General features: G+C 33.8%; 1 protein-coding gene across 1 annotated transcript in view; it reads right to left on the bottom strand.

The window, feature by feature from the left end:
- Positions 1-3,987: 3,987 nt before the first annotated feature.
- Positions 3,988-19,494, bottom strand: part of LOC117179969 (prolyl 4-hydroxylase subunit alpha-1-like) — a 31,973-nt gene continuing 16,466 nt past the window's right edge. The window contains exons 6-7 of the mRNA XM_033372232.1: positions 5,554-5,719; positions 3,988-4,058 (exon numbers count right to left, since the gene is read on the bottom strand). Of these exons, the coding sequence (XP_033228123.1) occupies positions 3,988-4,058; positions 5,554-5,719 (237 nt within the window). The remainder of the gene's footprint in view (positions 4,059-5,553; positions 5,720-19,494) is intronic.

The following is a 19,494-nucleotide window of genomic DNA, read 5'->3' as shown; positions in this document are numbered from 1 at the left end:
GTATGTCTCTTCGAAGGGTAAACGCTTCCTCTTGTTTTTCTTCGACATTTTTAAAATGCCTGATTACACCGGGTTATGTAACGCATAACCTAAACACTGAGTGACTGAAAGCGAACTGAAGCGAATATTCTGCGACATTTTTGCCACTGACTTGAAAATGACTGAAGCAGAGGACACGATGAACCGCCGAAGATACTGCTTCCTTTTTTCATACACTTCTGCGTTGTTGCGGAGTTGCTCCGCTCTCCCAGCAGCGTCACTCTCTCGCCCCCTTGGACCACCTTGTCCTCTATAACGGGAACTATTTTTTCAGGACTGCAGTGTAATTTTCAAGGTGATTAAATAATATTTCAAATTTCTGGGTCCATTTTTTCTATTATCGAGGAATTTTCTAAGACTCTAAATGTTCGAAAAATACAAGTTTTTGAAAATTAAAAAATCTAGCTAAAAAAATAATTTTAATTTAGAAAAGTGTTCTATATTCGAGATACGAAATGCTCAAGACTAAAAAAAATAACCTTGAAAGAAAAGTATCTAAATATATAATGCGCGAAATACTATTTTACTAATACTGTGCTACTACATTTAACATTTATGAGAAAAAGTTTATTTAATAAATAATAATTTTACTTCTACGTTCTTCGACTAGAAAACGAAAAGAAATTTTTTAAAAAGTTTACTAAATTTCAAAAAGATTTTCAAGGTACAATTTAAATTTCTTTTTATAAATTTAACAACAAAGTGGACGTTTTTTATATTTCAAATAATTAAACATAGTATCATGAAATCAGTAAAGACATTCCGTGCAAATAATATTCAACAGTTACAATATTTTAGGAAATATCTTCATCCTTCATAACAAATTACCCCGAAAGGAAAATGGTTTATTGGTGTAAAAATAATAATTGAAAGTGCTTCTTCAAAATTAAAAATAATTTAAAGATTTATTTTTTTTTCAATATATACGGGAAAACAATGTTTAATTAACCATTGTTATAAATCTAAGGAAATTGTTCATTTCATAAACAAATTCAATTTAAAAAATGCAAAAATCACCTCCACCACAGCAAATTAGAGAAATTAAAAAAATCTGCAACGTCAGGCTTTTGGGCTTTTTGGACTAATTTGATGCATCGGTGCCGATTTTTTTAACTTTTATTATTTTTTTAAAACCACATTTTGGGTGGAGGTGCTAGCAACAATCCCTTCCAGTAAAGTTAATTTCACAAATTAAAAAACTCAACGCCATAACTTTGAACTTTTGTGGCTTTCCAAAATGAGGAAAATAAATGTTTTCAAGCAAACCCTATAACCTAAGGACAATCGCTGATTTGGTTTTAAATTGGTGAAAATATTCAAAAATTGTTTTACAAAATCAATATCTAAAGAAAAACTGAGCAAATAAGCACAAAAAACGTAGATCACAGCTTTGAACTGCTTTTTAGCGTACGAAAATACCACAAACAAAACCGCAAACAAAACCGCAACAAAATTCAAACTAAAAATAATGACCCCAGACACTCATCTCAGCTGTCTTGAACTAAAGCAGCCCAGAAATTTTTCCAAGACTTTAGCAGATATCGCCATCACTACTATAATATTTATTAGTCCCAAAAAACCACCCCTAGTACATTTAACCACGTCCGTCTCAGTTTCCTTCAACTAATATATCCAAAAAATGTCAAATAAAAATATTGACGCCAAAAACCTTGCCAAGACCTTATTAGATATCAATAATTCAACAATAACTTTTCAAGATTATAGTAGACATCCGCTTCCCTGCAATAATCTCAAACAGCTCCAAAAAACCAACCTTATTACATTTAGCGAACCCGGTCTCAGATTAGAATTTTGCTGATTTCAAGAGAACTCTGCTGAATTCAAAAGAATTTTTCGGAATTCAGAAAATTTTTAATAAATTATAGAGAGTTATGCCGAACTTAATAGAATTCCACTAAGTTCAAGATAATTTTGCTGAAATCAGGAAAATTGTACAGAATTCATAAGAATGTCGACTAACTTGGTTGCTTGAAGAAAATATTTATTTTTTCTATATCCTTGAAATCTGTAAGTTGCATCAGAGAGCCGGAATTGAAAACTACAACAATGTTTTTTGAGTAGAAAGATAACCTGTCTATTTTATATTTCCTGAAAATTAAATTTTATATGTTAAACTATATAACTCAATTTTCGAAAGGTGTAAACAGCACTGGAAACATGTTGTTTGGGTCAAATAGCTTTTTATTAGTAGAGATGGTATTAGCTGCGACAACTACTTTGATGCTAAAACTAACTAGGATAATCTGGATCCTTGGCGTCATTGCCTGAACTGAAACCTTAGCAGTGCTGCCAACACTCACGCAAAAATATCTTATTCTGTTAATGTTTTTCGCCCTCTTTACATTGTCAGAGGGGACGCAGAAGTTGATTACAATTTTTAATAATTTGAATTTACTGCAAATTCAGAATCTGCTGAAAACTTGGAGATCAGAAGATTAGTTCAAAAAAGTTCAAGGAAAGAAAAAAAATTTAATGCCTTAGAGAAGGAGTTTTCAGGATTTTATCTCAGTAATTCTGGTTTTACCGATAACAGGTAATAATAATTAGGAAAAATTTACATTGTATCCACGAAGGATCTCAGTAGAAATTCACTATGAATTCTTGAATTGTTTTGCAACAGTTTTTGCTCGTGGTTCTCCATGTGAATTTATACACTTCATGGATGTTAAAAGTTAAGGTTATTTATGTAAAATCTAGAAAGTTCTACTTGTCGTTTGTATTAAGTATTTTTACCTACCTTTAAGTTCCTTGATGTCGTAGGCATTCTCCAATTTCTTGTACTCTCATTGAGAGGAAATTTATTTGGGATGAATAATTATTTTTTCTTTCAGTAGTTTTAACTACCAATTTTAATAGTTAGGATGGCAGTTTTAAGTGTACTCAGAATTATTTATTTAATTTAAAGGTATATTACTTGAAAGAAACAGTACAACTATCTGAAAATATTAATATTAAATAGTCAAATAGTAAACCATAGCAACAACAATTAAAGAAGTAACAACTACTACCATTCTTAGAAAAAAAACTAGTAATCTTAATCACACAAGTAGCAGCGGCATATACTAAAGACTAAAGTTACTAAAAATTAACTAAACTAATAATTAAAAAATAATACTTGAATTCAAAATAAATTAAACGTGTTGTTCCAAAAGGTCATATCTAAATTTTGTGAAAAGGCGATTATTGGCTAAGAACATGAATGCGCGTTATGGCAAAAGGGAAATAAAAAATGTGTAGAGTTCCTAACAAATTTTTGAATTTGTTTATATATGACGGCTAAAGTTATATTTTTCTTGTGCTTCTGTAAGTCAAAAGTGAGGATTTAATCATCAACTAAAATTGAGGAAATATAAGCCACGTGCAGAAGAAAATTTTCCTCTAGTTTCTTTGAACTAGATGAGTTTTTCAACCAAGCTCTTTAAACTCTATTTCTATACTGTAGTATCTCAGAAGTAGAACTTCTATGTCATTTGATTTAATGATGTCTAAGATATTCTTTGGATCTTCACATGTTTCTAAAAAATCTAAAGGGACCACAGGACATTCTCAAGACGACCGCCAAAAGACGTCAATAGGCCCACTTTAGGACTTCAATGTCCACTCGGAAATAAAGAGTTAGAAAACAAAGTTGTTTTTTTATCTGAAATAGAAAACTGAATTTTTTAATATCTTAGAAATTTCAGAAAACTTGTGCTTTATGCTTAGAAGTATGTTTTAATTTTTTAATTGATTTGAAAATTCGATGTTTGGGAAGGTTTTTTGTTATTGCTGAAAAATGTTCAAAATAGTAGCTACATCCTTTTGGAACGTCATCTCTCAAATAAAAAAGAAAACTTATAACGAAGATTATTTCTTAATCATATACAGTTTTGGTAGTTCCAGAGAATTAATTTCAACTCTTTCAATCAAGGTATCCCATAGATGAAATTATTCATTTTCCAATAAAGTACAGGGCCTGATGAATTCTTGGCCATGTTCGTGCAACCAAGAAGTAGCAACTGTAATTAAACAAGCTTAATAATATAAAAATACTTTGTATTTATGACACCAAAATTGATCATAAATATACGATAATTGAAATTCAAGCTTTGCATAAATTCTAAGGGATGCTATGAAAATAATTGGAAAATGTCTTTAAACCAATTTATTTTCTTCCTAAGTAAAAATTAAATTAACTAAATTGAGAATTGCCTTTAGAAAGTATTTTGTGAATATTTTAATTGCTAATATTAAAAAAAACATTATATTGGCAGCGTGCATTAATTTTGAGGGGTTTTTGTTGTTGTAAAATTGAGAAATTTATTTTAAAAAAAGAGGTTACCAGTTGATCATTTAAAGTATTGTCCAACGCTAGCCACTATTTGCTCCCATTTTTTTAGCAGCATACAGATGTCATTTTGGAAAAACGACTCGTCTTTTGAAGCTATCTACGAATTGACCCATTTTTTTTTGCATCTTCATAAAAAGTAAATCGTTGCTGAGACAGATCATGAATCATGGATCGGAAGATGTGGTAATCAGGCGACACAATACCTGGAGAGTACGGCAGGTGAGGCGGGACTTCTCATTACAGCGTTTTCAAGTATTTTTTGACAGGTTTTGCAACGTGGGGTCCAGCGTTGTCATTTATTAAGGTTTTCATTTATCATGTCTATGCTCGTATTGCGGTATAGTATATTACACCCTACTGATCCCACCAAACACAGAGTGTGAGCTTCAATTCATGGGTATTTGGTTTTGGTGTTGATGTTGATAGTATGCCGGGCTTCATCAAAGATTATTTACGCTTAGGGTTATCGTAGTAAACGCACTTCATACTACTAGTGATGATACAATGCAGAAACCCTTTCCGACTTTGCCTTCGAAGCAGCTGCTAACAAGAGAAAAAACACCTTTCCATATCTCTTGGCTTCAGTTCGCACGGCAACCAAATTCCTTGCTTTTTGACCATTTCCAGTGCATGTAAGCATCTAGAAAGGGTTTAGTGATCAACTCTTAATGATTCTGCAAGCTCGTCTTGCGTTTGGCACATGTCTTCATCGAGGACCGTCTTCAATTCCTCATCCTCGATCTTTTTCGGACGACCTGGCCATTCTTTGTCCTTCTTGTCGAAATTGCTACTTTAAAATATTTCAAAATACTACTCACACGTTTGAATCGATAGAGTATAATCCCCCTAAGTTTCCAACTGCAATTAATGACTGTCAGCTGCACTTGTCTTCGAATTGAAGAAGAAAAGTAAAAGTTCCCGCAAATGCTGCTTTTTGGTAAGTAAGCCGACCACTTTAATACTACAAAAATTATGCTGTTTATACTTCGGTAAAGCGACAACTCATAAAAACTAAGGTGACCTGATGGGGCTACGACATACATATAGTAACAATATACCTCGTTACGATAGAGTACAAGTAGCACCATCTTTCAGAAATCCCTTAAAATTAATACACGCTCTAAATCTGGTTTCTGTTTTAAGGTTTTAAATGAAAAACTTACTCCATTTTGTTCCAGAAAGTACTGGACATGCTGCATGGTAAGTTAATACATCTCCACTTCCATTTCGTTTAAGGTTATACCAAAATACTGCACTACCTTTCTTAGGGCTTATGGTAACGTTCAACTCAGTGAAGACTGTTTCACCTCCTTGCTCGACGTCATTCATCTAAAAATTATATTTCTCCTAGAGTTTTATATAATAAATATCTTGCAAAGTACAAATTGATATCATATCCGCTTGCTTAAAAATCAAAACAGTATTATTAGAGACAGCAAAACTTGTTTCCATGATCGCAACGTGCCATCCAAGTTACATGGAAAGGGCTGGCTCATTGACTTCGAAAATGAAGACCCTCTAGCAGTTGTGTAAAATTGGAGACCAAAGAGTAAAAAGAAAGATTGCCTTTTCACGATCTTAAATTGCAAAAAAAAACACTGTTATAAATATTTGTAATATTACCACACTTTTACTATACGAGTGTAAAGCACATATATGTGGACGAGAAGTTGAAATACGTGTACTACAATTTCAAAAAATATTCCGCATTTCGGCGTAAGTATGAACTCGAAAAACTGGCCTGAAAAACCGAGGAAATTCCGTTAAGTAAAATTAAACGTCTTCGTTTTGGTCAAATTGGTTGAAAATTCGGGTTTCTGATGCCGCATGCAAATGTCAATCTTAATAATTACATATAACAGAGATTTACATTGGTTCATCAGCATTCAGTACTGAATTCAAATTTTTCGGATTTCAATTGAATTCTTCGGTAATCTTTTTAACCAATCTAGTTTTTTTAAAAGATTAACGTGGAATTATTTTAACTTATTTAAAAGCCTATTAAAATGTAATAATGTTTTTTATTTTTTGTGCATTCCCTTGAATTCCTTCAAACTACTTAAAATACTTTTGAATTCTTTGAATTTATTACATACTTTAAATTCTTTTGTATTCATTGTATTCCTCTGAACATTCTGCAATCAGAATTGCCATACCAAATCGTATTTCAATCCTAGCCACAGAGGAATTCCACAAAACAATTTTTTTTCGTAGTAAATTATCTAAAATAAAAAATGGAAAGGATTCTAGACCAGATCTGCTGAAATTAAATTTTAATTCAGAATTGCAATACCGAATCGCATTTTTGTCGAACTCAAAAACGGTCCATTATACCATTTTCAATGTCCTATATGTCCTTTTTTTGTAAATTTGAATCCGCCATCATGAATTTAAAAATTGCATTTTCCTGACTAAGAATCGTACTCGACGGCAATGAAAAAATTTATCTAAATTCGCACTGCACTATAAAAATGGTAGAATTTTAATTTGTGCGAATTGACACTTTGTAATGTAATCTTCAATAATCCCATTATCTCTAATAGGAGCATTTCAGTTGACTGTAGCTGTAGAATGCTTAAAAAATGGATAAATTATCATTTTTTCTTTGAAAATTTATCCTGGACCGTTTCTCAGGTCGCTAAAAATGGTCTTTGTTATAGCAATCGTAAATTAAAATTCAATTTTATCAGGCCAAAATACCATAAGAAATACTACACTGATCAAGAATCCATTCTATTCTTCGTTTTAAACAATTTACTACAAAAAAATTATTTTGCTGGATTCCTTTGTGGTTAGGATTAAAATACGATTCGGTACGGCGATTTTGACTACAAAATCAGTTTTAGCACGCCAAAAACTATAAATAATATTAGTTCGACCCAGAATCCTCTCGATTTTCTTTAAATTTGTTTTACAAAGAAAAACACGGTTTTGGAGAGTTTTTTGAGGTTAGGATAGTAATACAATTTTATAAGGCCATTCGGACATCAGAATTAGTTTGACCGCACAAAAGCAGGAGAGAAAACCTCAGTCGTTTTTTAACTTCATTTTCTGGCCCAATGTGCGGTGTCTTCTTTTCCCTTTTTAGTTTAATTTTGACTTGCGTCTCGGAAACTTGTTGTATTCCCACACTTTCCGTATAAACTGCTAGAAAACCGTGCCGCTCATCCAGACTATGGAGTCTATGGAGTCATTCAGACTATGGAAACGAGGAAAAAAGTATCTGCAAAGAACATGTTTGCAGTCACGATGGTATTCTATTCAATTACAGTGGCTCCATGGATGGTAAAAGAATACACTCAAGAGATTGAAATAGATTTTAAATTAAAAGATTCTCTAAGGTTAATTTAAAGCGAGGAATACTTAATGCCATCCCCGGAGACCCTGATCTCGTCGAGAGAAGTGCTATACGATACCTTAGCGATGGAGAGACTTATGCATACTTGGACGCCACAAAAACGCGCATTCAAGGCCGAAAATTAATTAGGAATGTTTTCCGATGTTAACATAAACATCTTATTCGACAGATTTGGTCCACCGAAATGTCGCCGATTATTCTGGGTATAGTACATATTGTCGCAAAGGAACGAGAATCGCTTCCTATAATGAACAGAAAACAACGAGAAGTGGGCACCACTAAGAAAAGTTTACAAAAGTTAATGAAAACAAAAGGCAATTCGAAGATGAATTATTTGAGACATAAAAATGAGAGTTTACCAGTAAGTGATTTCAAGAGTAGGGTTAGCAGAATTAGAGAAGTATTTGATAAAGAGATTCTTGAAATGATTCAGGGAAGATGCATTTCTAATATAGTTTGATACTTTATTCCATAACCGGGCACCTTTCACTATAAATAATCTTGGAATCTGATACGTTCTCTGAAACGGAATCTTAAGTATCTTATGTTTACGAAGTTTAGACTGTACAGGAAGGTCTCTGTCGACAAATTGAAAGAGGTGAAATATATATTCAGGAGGTTTATTCTGAAAAAGAATGTAGAGCAAATTACCTATAGAGAATTGTCTTTTTTTGGTAAAATTAGGCAGACTAGGCTTAAATCTGTATGGAGTTATGTGCTCGTATGTGGGAAAATCGTAGGTAAAACGGACATACCATAGACATTTGAGGCACGTTAGACCTATAAATTTAAATCATCGGCCAAATCATTTATACGAAACAACCGTAGTAAAAATGGGAAAGAAGTAGACTCTTAAATAAAATTATACAAGTTGAGGTCGGTAAAGATTTTTTATTCATGTATAGTTGTTGTAGAATTCTGTATGTTTTCCTCGAGATGATCTGTACCGGTTTTCTTTACATGGTACGGTTAAAATAATATTCCAGATCTTTAACTACTTCCGAAAAAGGGATAGTTAATTTCTCGACACAAGGGGCTGGAAATGTTGCTAAAATTTCAAGCGAAGGAGATAAAGTAGCCCAGAAGATTACACGATCGATATTGTCCAGGACTGGAGCACGTAATTTACGAGGGGTGTTCAAAAAGTAAGGTTCCCTAGTCTGCCGTTTTGCCCCAGCGTCATCTAGTAAGCTGGGACCGAACATAGATTTAGTTTAGGATATACCGATAAGAGCGGAACCGGTCTCAGCTGCCGAAAATTTTTTTTAATCAGTACCGGCACGGAAACCATGAAGCTACCTGTGAAAACGTGTCCACTATTGAGTTGCGTGCAGTTATTCGCTTTTTAACTGCAAAAGGGCTTAATGGCAACACTCAATGCCTCCTAAAATCGATATTTGTCGAACTGCAATTCACACAAACATAACAGATCATCTGGGTTACCGTAGAGTTTGTGCGAGGTGGGTCCCACCCCTGCTTTCAGATGATCACAAACAGGGGATGAAACGTGGGTTCACCACACAAACCCTGAAATGAAGCGATAAAGTATGGTTTGGAAGAAATCAGAAGAGAGTGCTCCAAAAAAAGCAAAAATCCAGTATTCTGCTTGTAAGGTTATGTTCACAGTTTTTTTGGGACAACGAAGGTGTTCTGTTGATTGATTTTCTTGATCCCGGTACCACGATAAATGCGGATCGTTACTGTGAAGTGCTAAATAAAGTTAAAAGTGCCATTAAACGAAAGTGTCCTGGCAAATTATCGAGAAAAGTGTTGCTTTTTCACGACAATGCACGGCCTCATTCAGCCAAAAAAAAAACACAAACCTTACTGGAAAAATTCGAATGGAAAATTTTCGATAACCCACCCTACTCTCCAGATCTCGCACCAAGTGACTTTTTTCTTTTTCCTAAGTAAAAGGAAAGTTTTGGTGGCCATCACTTCAATTCAAATGATGAAGTGAAAGACTCTGTTAAATTATTCTTTAAAAAACAGGTTCGGATTTTTATAAACAAGGTTTGTCAAAGCTCGAGAACAGATTTAAAAAATGTATTCAAGTCCAAGGGGACTATGTAGAAAAATAGTTTATAAGTCAGAGGTGAAGAAACTGAAGAGGAGGGGTGCCAGAATGGGTTTTAACTTTTGTAGGAGTAACTTAGGTTGACCATATCAGAAGTCTCCGAATAAAGAAAAAGGACAATAATCATGATCTTTATATTATGCATTGCTTATATATTTCACACGAAAACCTGATTGCACCGAGTCAATGGGAATTTTTGGGAATTGGGCAGATAACATCCTTTTCCAAGTAGCTGTCCAGACACCGACCTGAATGAAGGATTATAAATATGCAATAGAATAGGAATGATATTTGGAAGGGAACGTTTAGCCTTTTTGACTGATATTTCTTCAGTTCCAATGGCATTTGATTTGATGTCAAGTGCTTTTTCCAAAAGTATTTCAGGTCTGATGCCATCGAAAAAGAGGTTACAGTCAGTAAATGTTGAATTGTCATCAGGCGGAACATCTTTAAATTCGTACTTGGGCGGGGTTAGATGTAAACGTCTAAGGAGATGCCCAACGTCCGACTTTTTGTCTCTATGTGGAATCTCGTTATAATTTTATTGAATGAACGCATCTCTTATCTAAGTTATAACTGGCTTACCGAGCTTATGAATTTAATCCAGAATTATACTGCCTTTTGTTCTTTTTTCAAGGCTGCGCTTACCATGACCTTCCCTCATCAAATGTATAATTTCGGATCTGATCCATGGGGTAGCTTCATTTAAGTTTTTAGGAACGTGTATTAAAAATATTTGAAAACAGGGAAACATTTTCGACAATTTATCAAACATTTCGCGACTCCTTCCCAACTCCTAAAAGTCCTAAAGATCCTTTAAAAAGAGTCGAGATTCTCATAATATTTGGTGAAATCCTATCAAATAAAAGATTATTTTTAAATCTTCTAGATTTTTTCTCACACGTCTGAAATATTCAAAAATCTTTTTTGTTACTTCCTCAAGAATCTTATACAAATTATATTCATATAAATTCTAAAATAAACCAATATTGATTATTTACTTGTGCTCAATTCTCAGAATTTCATTTTAACATGAATTTATTATAACACTTCGAAAAATAATTTTATTAAATTAAGTGTTGTCTATGATAAAACATATTAGTTTAATCGTCTTTCTATAAGAGTGACTAAAGAGTATTAAATTGTTTACCTTATTTATCATTTCATAAATAGTTTAAAAATTAATAATCAATTGACTATGTTTACTAGTTCTACATTTCGGGAATTAAAACTATTGTAAGAATTTAATAATTCGTTTATTTTATAATTCTGTCCCGAAATCGGTTTATTTTAGCATCAGATGTTTTAAAATTGGGGATTTTATTCTTTTACAATCAAAAATCCTATCATTATTTGAAATTTGGGAAATTGTATAATTATTTATTTTCTGCATTTTTTTATTTATTTATGCATTCGTTATTTATTTTTGTATTACTTTTAATAAGTTCTGAATATCCCTGAAATTTTTGTTATGGTTTGAAATATGTCAATTGTTCTACCTTCTCCTATATTAAATAAAATGATAAGTAAGGACGTAAGTCTTATTTACTACCTGACTCTACGCTATAAGAAAAAATAATTTTAAACGGTTTTTAATATTTAATTTGTAATTTCTATGCATTTTTCCTATGTTACTACATGGTTTTGTACAAAAAGTTACTACTAGTGCCACCGCACGGCCGTTTACAACTCTCATGACAATTTTTACATTCTCATCCATAATAAAAAGGTATTAGTTTTATGCGAAAAATCACTTTCGCGGATTTTATTAAATGTCCACGTTTTGTGACCCCCTGAGTTAGAAACACGAGTTTTTTACGTCACTGTCTGTCTGTCTGGCGTCGTCGTCCTTTTTCTGATCAAATTAAAATGACCAAAGTTATAGGATTTTCAAAATACAAAAAACCAAACGAAAATAGATATTTGAAGCAAAAAAAAAGAGTGATATGGGAAAAAGTCAAGAAAAGAAAAACGTTATTTTTTTAAGGCCCTGCATGATTATTTTATTAACCTTTTGAACTTTGTTAAAAAAATTGAAAATTCACATTTTGATAGAACACAAAATAATGAATTATTATATTCTCATCCATAGTGAGAAGATATTTTTTTCTGCGTGAAATCAGTTTCACGGATTCAATCAAATTTCGACGTTTTGAGGCCCCCTGAGTCAGAAAAATAAGTTTTAACGTCGGTGTCTCCCTTTCTGTCCGGCGTACGTCGTCGTTGTTGTTCTCGTTGTTATTGTTGTGTTGGTGCTATTTTTCTGTATAACGTATACTTTTTGAAAGACTAATCGGATTGAATTGTGCTTTGCCACACTCTATGAGGGACCAAAAAGAAAAATCGAGTTCGTTCACCAGCCATTTTTGATAAAAGTTCAAAAAGTAAAAAAAAAAGCAAGATAAAAATAAAATTGTTAAGCATAATGTAGAAAAGTTGACATTGTCGAAAAAATCGAGCGCGAAGCACGAGATACTTGATAAGAATGTGTTTGTTGAACCCGAAGAGCTTTAACAGAAGATTATTTTTAATGAAGAAGTTAAATCAGAAGTTTTGTGGTTGGATTCCCAATGGAGCGGAGAAGGAGTAGGATCTTTTTTTTTAAGAAATAATTTTCATTTTAACAAGAGAGAGTTCACAATCACAAAATTACAGTCGTCGATCCGTTGACTTTTTATTTTAAAAGGTCTGTGCGTAAATGTGGGAGAAATTCAAAGACTGAGCGCGAAGTGCGAGAAACATCAGTCGAGCGCCCTAGGTGCGGTCAAACTCTCGAGCGAAGCTCTTTTAACAAAAGAGAATTCACAATCACAAAACTATAGTGGTGGATGTTTTGAGTTTTAATATTAAAAGGTTTGCGCAAGAATCTGCGAAAAATACAAAGACCGAGCGCGTAGCGAGAGGTAAAAGCACAATCGAGCGAGAAGCGCGAGATGCATTCACAATCGAGCGCAAAGCGCGAGTTCTAACGGTCGAGCACCCTTAGATCATAGAGACTTTTCCGAAAATGGAAAAATTTACGATTTCTTCCAAGATACTGGAAGATGAAGTATCCTTTGGAGCTACAGGAATAAGGAAACAGGTAAAGGAGGAATTAAAGGAGGTATATTTTGCAAAAGTATAAAGTAAACTTTAGAAGATTTACATTAGATTAAAATCAAGCTCAATATTCATTTTAACGACCAATACTCAATTTAATGCACATAATTCCTGAAAATAAAACCAAGAATCCAAAGAGATTTGGACAACCACCATAAAATGCTCCTATCGTAATTTAAAAAAAGATCACTAAACATTTTTTCTTATACAAAAAACCCTTGGACAAAAATAAAAAATAGAAAGGAAAAATTAGAAGACAACGAACCAAATCGCCTTCCTTCTCTTTTTTATTTCTTTAGTATTATTCTTTTTATTATTAACATTATCAAATCACAATAAAAAAATTTTTAATTATGTTTAACAGGACCTTTTTTCAATAACAATAGGAGCATTTTATGGTGTTTGATCAAATTTCCTCATTAAATTCTTGGTTTCATTTTCAGGAATTCTATATATTAGATATGAAGTATGCAGTGTTACTTAACTTTATAATAATAATAACAATAATAATGAACTAAATCGATAAAATATGTGCATTTTTGTACAATTATAATTAATTTACGAGTAATCCCATACTTCAAGGTAAAACTTTTTAGCGTGAAATGTGACGTTGCATTGAGACACAGCAGATTTGTTCTCGGTGTCAACATTCAGCTCATCAAAGATGACAAAATTCAGTCTAAACTTTAGCTGTAGAAGTCCTTGAGGAACGGAACACATCGGACTGCTTGCGATACCTCATCCAAAAAATTCTTCAGAAGTATGGAACTCGTGTTGATGAAATGTACACGTACATATACGACAGATAATGGGGCAAATATGATAAAATGATCAGTCTGTTTCAAGAAGAACAAGAAGAGAATTAAAGTAGCAAAGAAAAATAGAACTCTAATGATGAACCAGAAATTAATGTCCATATAAGTGAGTGCGTACATGAATTCGTAGAGCATTCAGAGTCCGCTATTGATTTTGATGAACAGCACATTTTTCTGATTTAAGTCCGATGTGGGGCTCACACACTTCAGCTATGTTTAACAGATGCACAGAAAAACGCTGGTGTTAAATTTATTGCAGTTCGAATTTCATTGGTCTCCCAATGAGCATTTCTGAGAATTTTCAGTGTCAGGTTTATTCGTCTGAACGTACTTGCACATCTGGGCATCTAGGGGAATGTATAATTTTGAGATTGAATTTTGGCTCATGCCGAGAGTTGTGAGGTGCTGAACCGCGCTATCAGCCACCGGAACATCTGTCAAAGAAAATATTCGCTTTGCAATAATAGACAAATTACTCGTTGATAAGAAAACTAATTCAAGTAATATTTACTTAATTTTCAAGTTTCTTTCATTTAACAGTGCGTACGAGTCACTGAGAATACAATTTTAACTTCCTCATGCAACTTCCAAATGTTAGGTTAGACATGGCCGTCGACATTTAAACTAAAGCCAAGATGTATATAAAATGTGACCGTCTACTTATAAAATTGGGTATTTTCAGTTCAACCACCAGCTAACTTCATTTCGTTGAATGAAGAAAATCTAGAGGAAATTTCTTCGAACGCCCAGGTATCAATTTCGATGCAGACGGTCACGACTTAGTTTTTACATCTCGGCTTCGGTAGCTTAAATGTCATGTAGGTTTTGACGAACCTAAGATTTTAAAAATATACCACGCCAAGTAAAATTTTTATTTTAAGACACTAATACTCACTGGTAAATGGGAGGAAATTAAAAGCAAGATAATTATATTTATAACTTACCTGCTTATCAATATATATTTCACCCAAATAAAGCCCGATAAAATCATCTTGACCGGTGACTAACAGTTTGTAGACAACACTTCATGTTGCTCTGAATGAGAAAAAACAGTCTCTAAATGATGATTTCCCCCTAGATGCTCATATTGAATCTGTGTAGCTTAAATTTGTTGCAACTCAATTAAACATCGATTCTGGTGTACTTTGGAGGATATGCGATTTTCTGTTCGTTTTAAAGAAGAAGCTGGTGAAAACTATTGATAAGGTACACTAACAAAAAAAAATATATCGAACATGTACAGCAAACATTTGTACACAATATATGTATATGATGAGATTCATTACCTATATTTCTTCATTTATGTAGGAACGAACAATCGTAAATGTACTTCGAACAGAGACAATGGGAATGCTTCTGATCCGCTGTGGTTATAAAAAACCAGTACTCGATATGCCTACGCGACGGAGTACAACGGATATTATGCTTCAATGACTGATGGACGTTAAATCATTTTGTCTCGATTTTGCATCTACCTTTGAAGAACTTTATCTACTGGAAGTCAATTAGGAACAGCTTGAGCAGTGTTTGGCTGCCTCAGAACCCTCTAGGATAACAATTCTGTTCCTACAAAAAGAGCAACTTCTACCTGGCGATTTTTGTGGTGCATGGCTGAAATGCAAGTTGGAGATCAAGAAGGTTAATACGCCGTTTTCTCGAGCTCCTTTTAATGCAATGGAATCGAGAGAAGCTAAATTGCTGAACAACGACGCTTTACTGGAATCCTTATATCTGTACCCAAGGTACCTTCCCTACGTCTTAAATCGGCAGGAGGATGAAGAGAAAAATCAAAACAAAGAGATTCAAGTACGAAATTAGCTGAAACAAATATGGCTAAAATCTCATCCAAAGGAACAGGAATTATAAGACATAACTGATGAAATTAAATCACAGGAGGTATTACTTATTCCAAATATTTTTGTACCTATTGAATAAATTGAATTATCTGATATTTTACATATCTTTAGTAATTATAATGTAAAATATGTTTAGGTTTGGATCCTGCAAGGAGAGGATGACCAGGAAGTAGCAGATGAAGTGGAAGAAATGTTAAAAGCATACGATCACGAAAGGCATACTCAAAGAAAGGATAAAGATACATCTCACTACATTAAAACGCTTCTCCTTAATTTTAGGACCACTCCTAAATTGAATAGAAAGTCCAACATTTCTAGTGTTTGGAGGAAAAATAAAATGACTATGCCAGAGCTCTACGAACTGGCGATGATCGCTCAAGCAGTTACTATAACGCACGTCATCGTCGAGAGGCTCTTTTCCAGAATGAAGTTTATCTTCTCGAATTTAAGAAGCAAACTATCGGCAAAAAAGCCGCAAAAAAGTTGGATAATTTACACAAACTTCTAATTTTTAATAATTTATTTTTAATTGCGTTAAAAATTGTATTGATTCTTTTCTGTTTATGTTAAAATTATTTTATGAAATGAAATGCTTAAACCCGCAACGAAACAATATTCATATATTTAATATTTAACTTATTATAAATTATTAATATTTAACTTAATATACAATATAATAAATATACTGATTAATTATTATGAAATGCTATACTATATATTCTAAACTGTAAAAATTCAAAATTTGAATTATAATACGCAAATAAAGTATTTGGCAGTATTATTTATGAGCAAACTTGAATTTCACTCTGGTCAATTTTTCTTCTATTATTACCCTTTCTTTTTTGGGAAATAAGTTTTGGCCTTCACAAGGATACGGGTTGAAAAATTTATTGAAGAATATGTATCAGTGACCTGGTGAATTCTCTGCAGCGTCTAGATAGCCGTAATTCTAATAATTGCGACTTTCAGATACCTCCCGACGACCAATTGTTTGAAGAATATTGTCTGAGTGACCTGGTGAATTCTCTGGATTTTTATTATGATTTTTAAATACCTCCACAGGGTTAACGTCTAAATGCCCCCAAAGAATGTTAAAACTTGACCTGGTTAACCACCTGGGTACACCAAACAATTGTCACTTTTTCAGAAACTTGTTTTAACTTAAGCAGGAACTCAGGATCTCGAAGCGCTTGAAGTTTCCTGGTAAATTATCGGGTACACCTAGATTGTTGTATTTCTTATAATTATAACTTTTAGATAACTCCGAAATATTAACCTTCTAAGGTTATTAGCCTTCTAAGAATGTTTAGACTTGACAAGGTAAGTCACCTAGAGGAACCGGGCCATCCTAGCTTTTTAGAAACTCGCTTTAGCCTTGGCAGGAACGCAAGGTTTAAAAATTCCTCAAAGAATATGTATCAGTGACCTGATGAATTCTCTCCAGAACCTAGATAGTAGTAATCCTGATAATTATGACTTTCCGATAATTCCGAATATCAAAAAGCCTTTGAAGAATATAAAAATTTAACCCAGTAAGCCACTTGGGAACTCCAGACCATTTTCGCTTTCTTGGTCATGCATTTTGTCATTCTCAGGAAGAGTGGGTCTCAAAATCAATCGAAGAATATTTTTCAGTATTCTGGTAAATCCTTTGGAGCACAAGGTTTGTCGCAGTTCTTATAATTACGACTTTAAGAAGCCTCCGCAGTATTAGCACCTAAATGCTTCTAAAGAATGTCAAAACTTGACCTACGTGCCGGCGATAAAGCGCCATTTGGTCAGTATGAATGAGCAGCAGGCTGAAATGTGGGCACAATGCGTCGTCCTCTATAATAAACTATAAATATATAAATAAACTATAATTTCCCACATTTCCCTGCGTGTCTCCTAAATCCCAAGATGCCGGTTTCGACAAAATAACACTTTCAACAGTCGTTAGAAAATAGTAATTGTTGCTACACAATCGATCCGCTATTGTGAAAAACTATCGAATAAGATATGCGAAACACTCTTTCTGAAGATCTGATTAAAAATTCGACTCATCTGGTCATCGGCAACGTCTGGAAGGCTTGAACGCGTGTCTCGATTTTTCATTTGAAGGAGTTGCGTTCTCGAGTTTGACTTTACCGAGACTCCAACAAAACTGAAAAATTTTCTGAGCTTCTAGAATCAAAATAAATAATATATGTATTTCATTTATGCGCTTCAAACCAATATTTTTAAACAATTATAATTGAAGGAATCCATTCACTGGCATTTCGAGCTGCCATATAGCCGGTCTATAGCCGGCACGTTGGTCGCCAGACGGTCGGGCAGGCAATATTGCCAGCAATTGGCGTTTACACAGAGTTACTTATGCGCTTGAACAGTGCTAGTATCAATCGGATTGCGTGCTGGCGCATAAGGTGGCATCGTGCCGACTTTTTGTTATCTGGGTACCTAGAGAACCTGAGCCAGCCTCACATCTTTAGAAACTGGCTTTGGCCTTGACAGAAAAGCTGGGTCTGAAAATATCTCGAAGAATATGTTCGAGTATCCTGATAAATTCTCTAGAGCACCTGGGATTTTTACAGATTTTAAAATTCCTCGAAGAATATGTTTGAGGGATCTGGTGAATACTCTGGAACACCAGAGTGGCCCTGGTATATTCTTTCGTCATGTTTCATCTGTTTCTTAACGTAACGAAACGAAAGTAATGCTGACATTCGTTTCAGAAATCTACGATTTGAAATCAAAAAATAGAGAAACTTTTGTTGTCTTCAAATATAACATGACGTAACGTAACGAAAGTTTCGTTCGGATCTCTGGTATAAAAAGCTCAATAAATAGTTTAGAATTGCTTATTTGAAAATTATAAAAGAATTATATCATACTGGAACAAATGAGTTGAAATGAAAAACTTTTAAATTAAAACCATTTTCAGAGCCGGACATTCAATTTTTTTGGTGCTAATTCAAAACAAATACTGTTAGAACTGTGGGCAGAGCTGCCAGATCGTGGAGGAAATTCACCCCTACCATATCTACCATTTGAGAGCCGCAACACAGAATTTGCATGATTACCACTGTGGATTCGTATCTAAGCCGAAAATGCACCATTCGACTTCGGTTTTCTGCTGTACAATGATTCCCGATCTGGAAACTTCGGAAGACTTCGGTGGTCTTCTTTTTATATCTCGATCCCCATTTAAAAGAAATATAAGAAATTGGCGAATTTAATGTTTCGCGTGATTCTTCATTTAATGAAAGAGTCGATTTTGAGGTTATGTTTTTCAGGTGTATATAGTATGAACATTATTGCTATTATACATTTTATTAATGTCAATATTATAATTATCAAATATAACTTAATTACTGTAATCCATGAAAATTCCTTGGAATCTTTAAAATTCGATCAAATTTTTCAAATCCTTCAAAATCTTTTGAAATGCCTAGGACCTCTTTTTAGGATTCCTAAATTACTTTGGAATGGGGCTTCCGTTTCTGTCATGAAAGTGTAAAATAGTGGGAATTGTTGATGCTGAGTTTTTCTGATATTGTTGTGAAATTTGAGGTGAGTGGATTGTGGAAGTGTGTAGAAGGGTGTGGAAGTGTGTAGAAGGGTGTGCATGTAAGAGATTAATTGAGAGATTGTGAGATTGAAAAGGGGAGTTAGATATTTTGGAGGATTGAGACAGATTTGTGTCGAAGTTGAGGTTGGGTTGTTTGGAGATTTGTGTAGGGTGGGAGGACTATGTTGATCGGGTTGGTAGTAGCAGGGTTGGGTAGCGACGCCGAAAGGCGAGACAGGTACCCAGCGCTGCCAGATCGTGGATGAAATTTACCCCCACCATACCTACCATTTGGGAGCCGCAAAACAGAAAGTGCATGATTACCACTGTGAGTTCGTATGTAAGCCGA

This window comes from Belonocnema kinseyi, chromosome 1 (genome assembly GCF_010883055.1).
Source record: "Belonocnema kinseyi isolate 2016_QV_RU_SX_M_011 chromosome 1, B_treatae_v1, whole genome shotgun sequence".
Classification (NCBI taxonomy): domain Eukaryota; kingdom Metazoa; phylum Arthropoda; class Insecta; order Hymenoptera; family Cynipidae; genus Belonocnema; species Belonocnema kinseyi.
The sequence above is the reverse complement of the archived record's forward strand: the minus strand, read 5'-3'. Positions and strand labels throughout refer to the sequence as shown.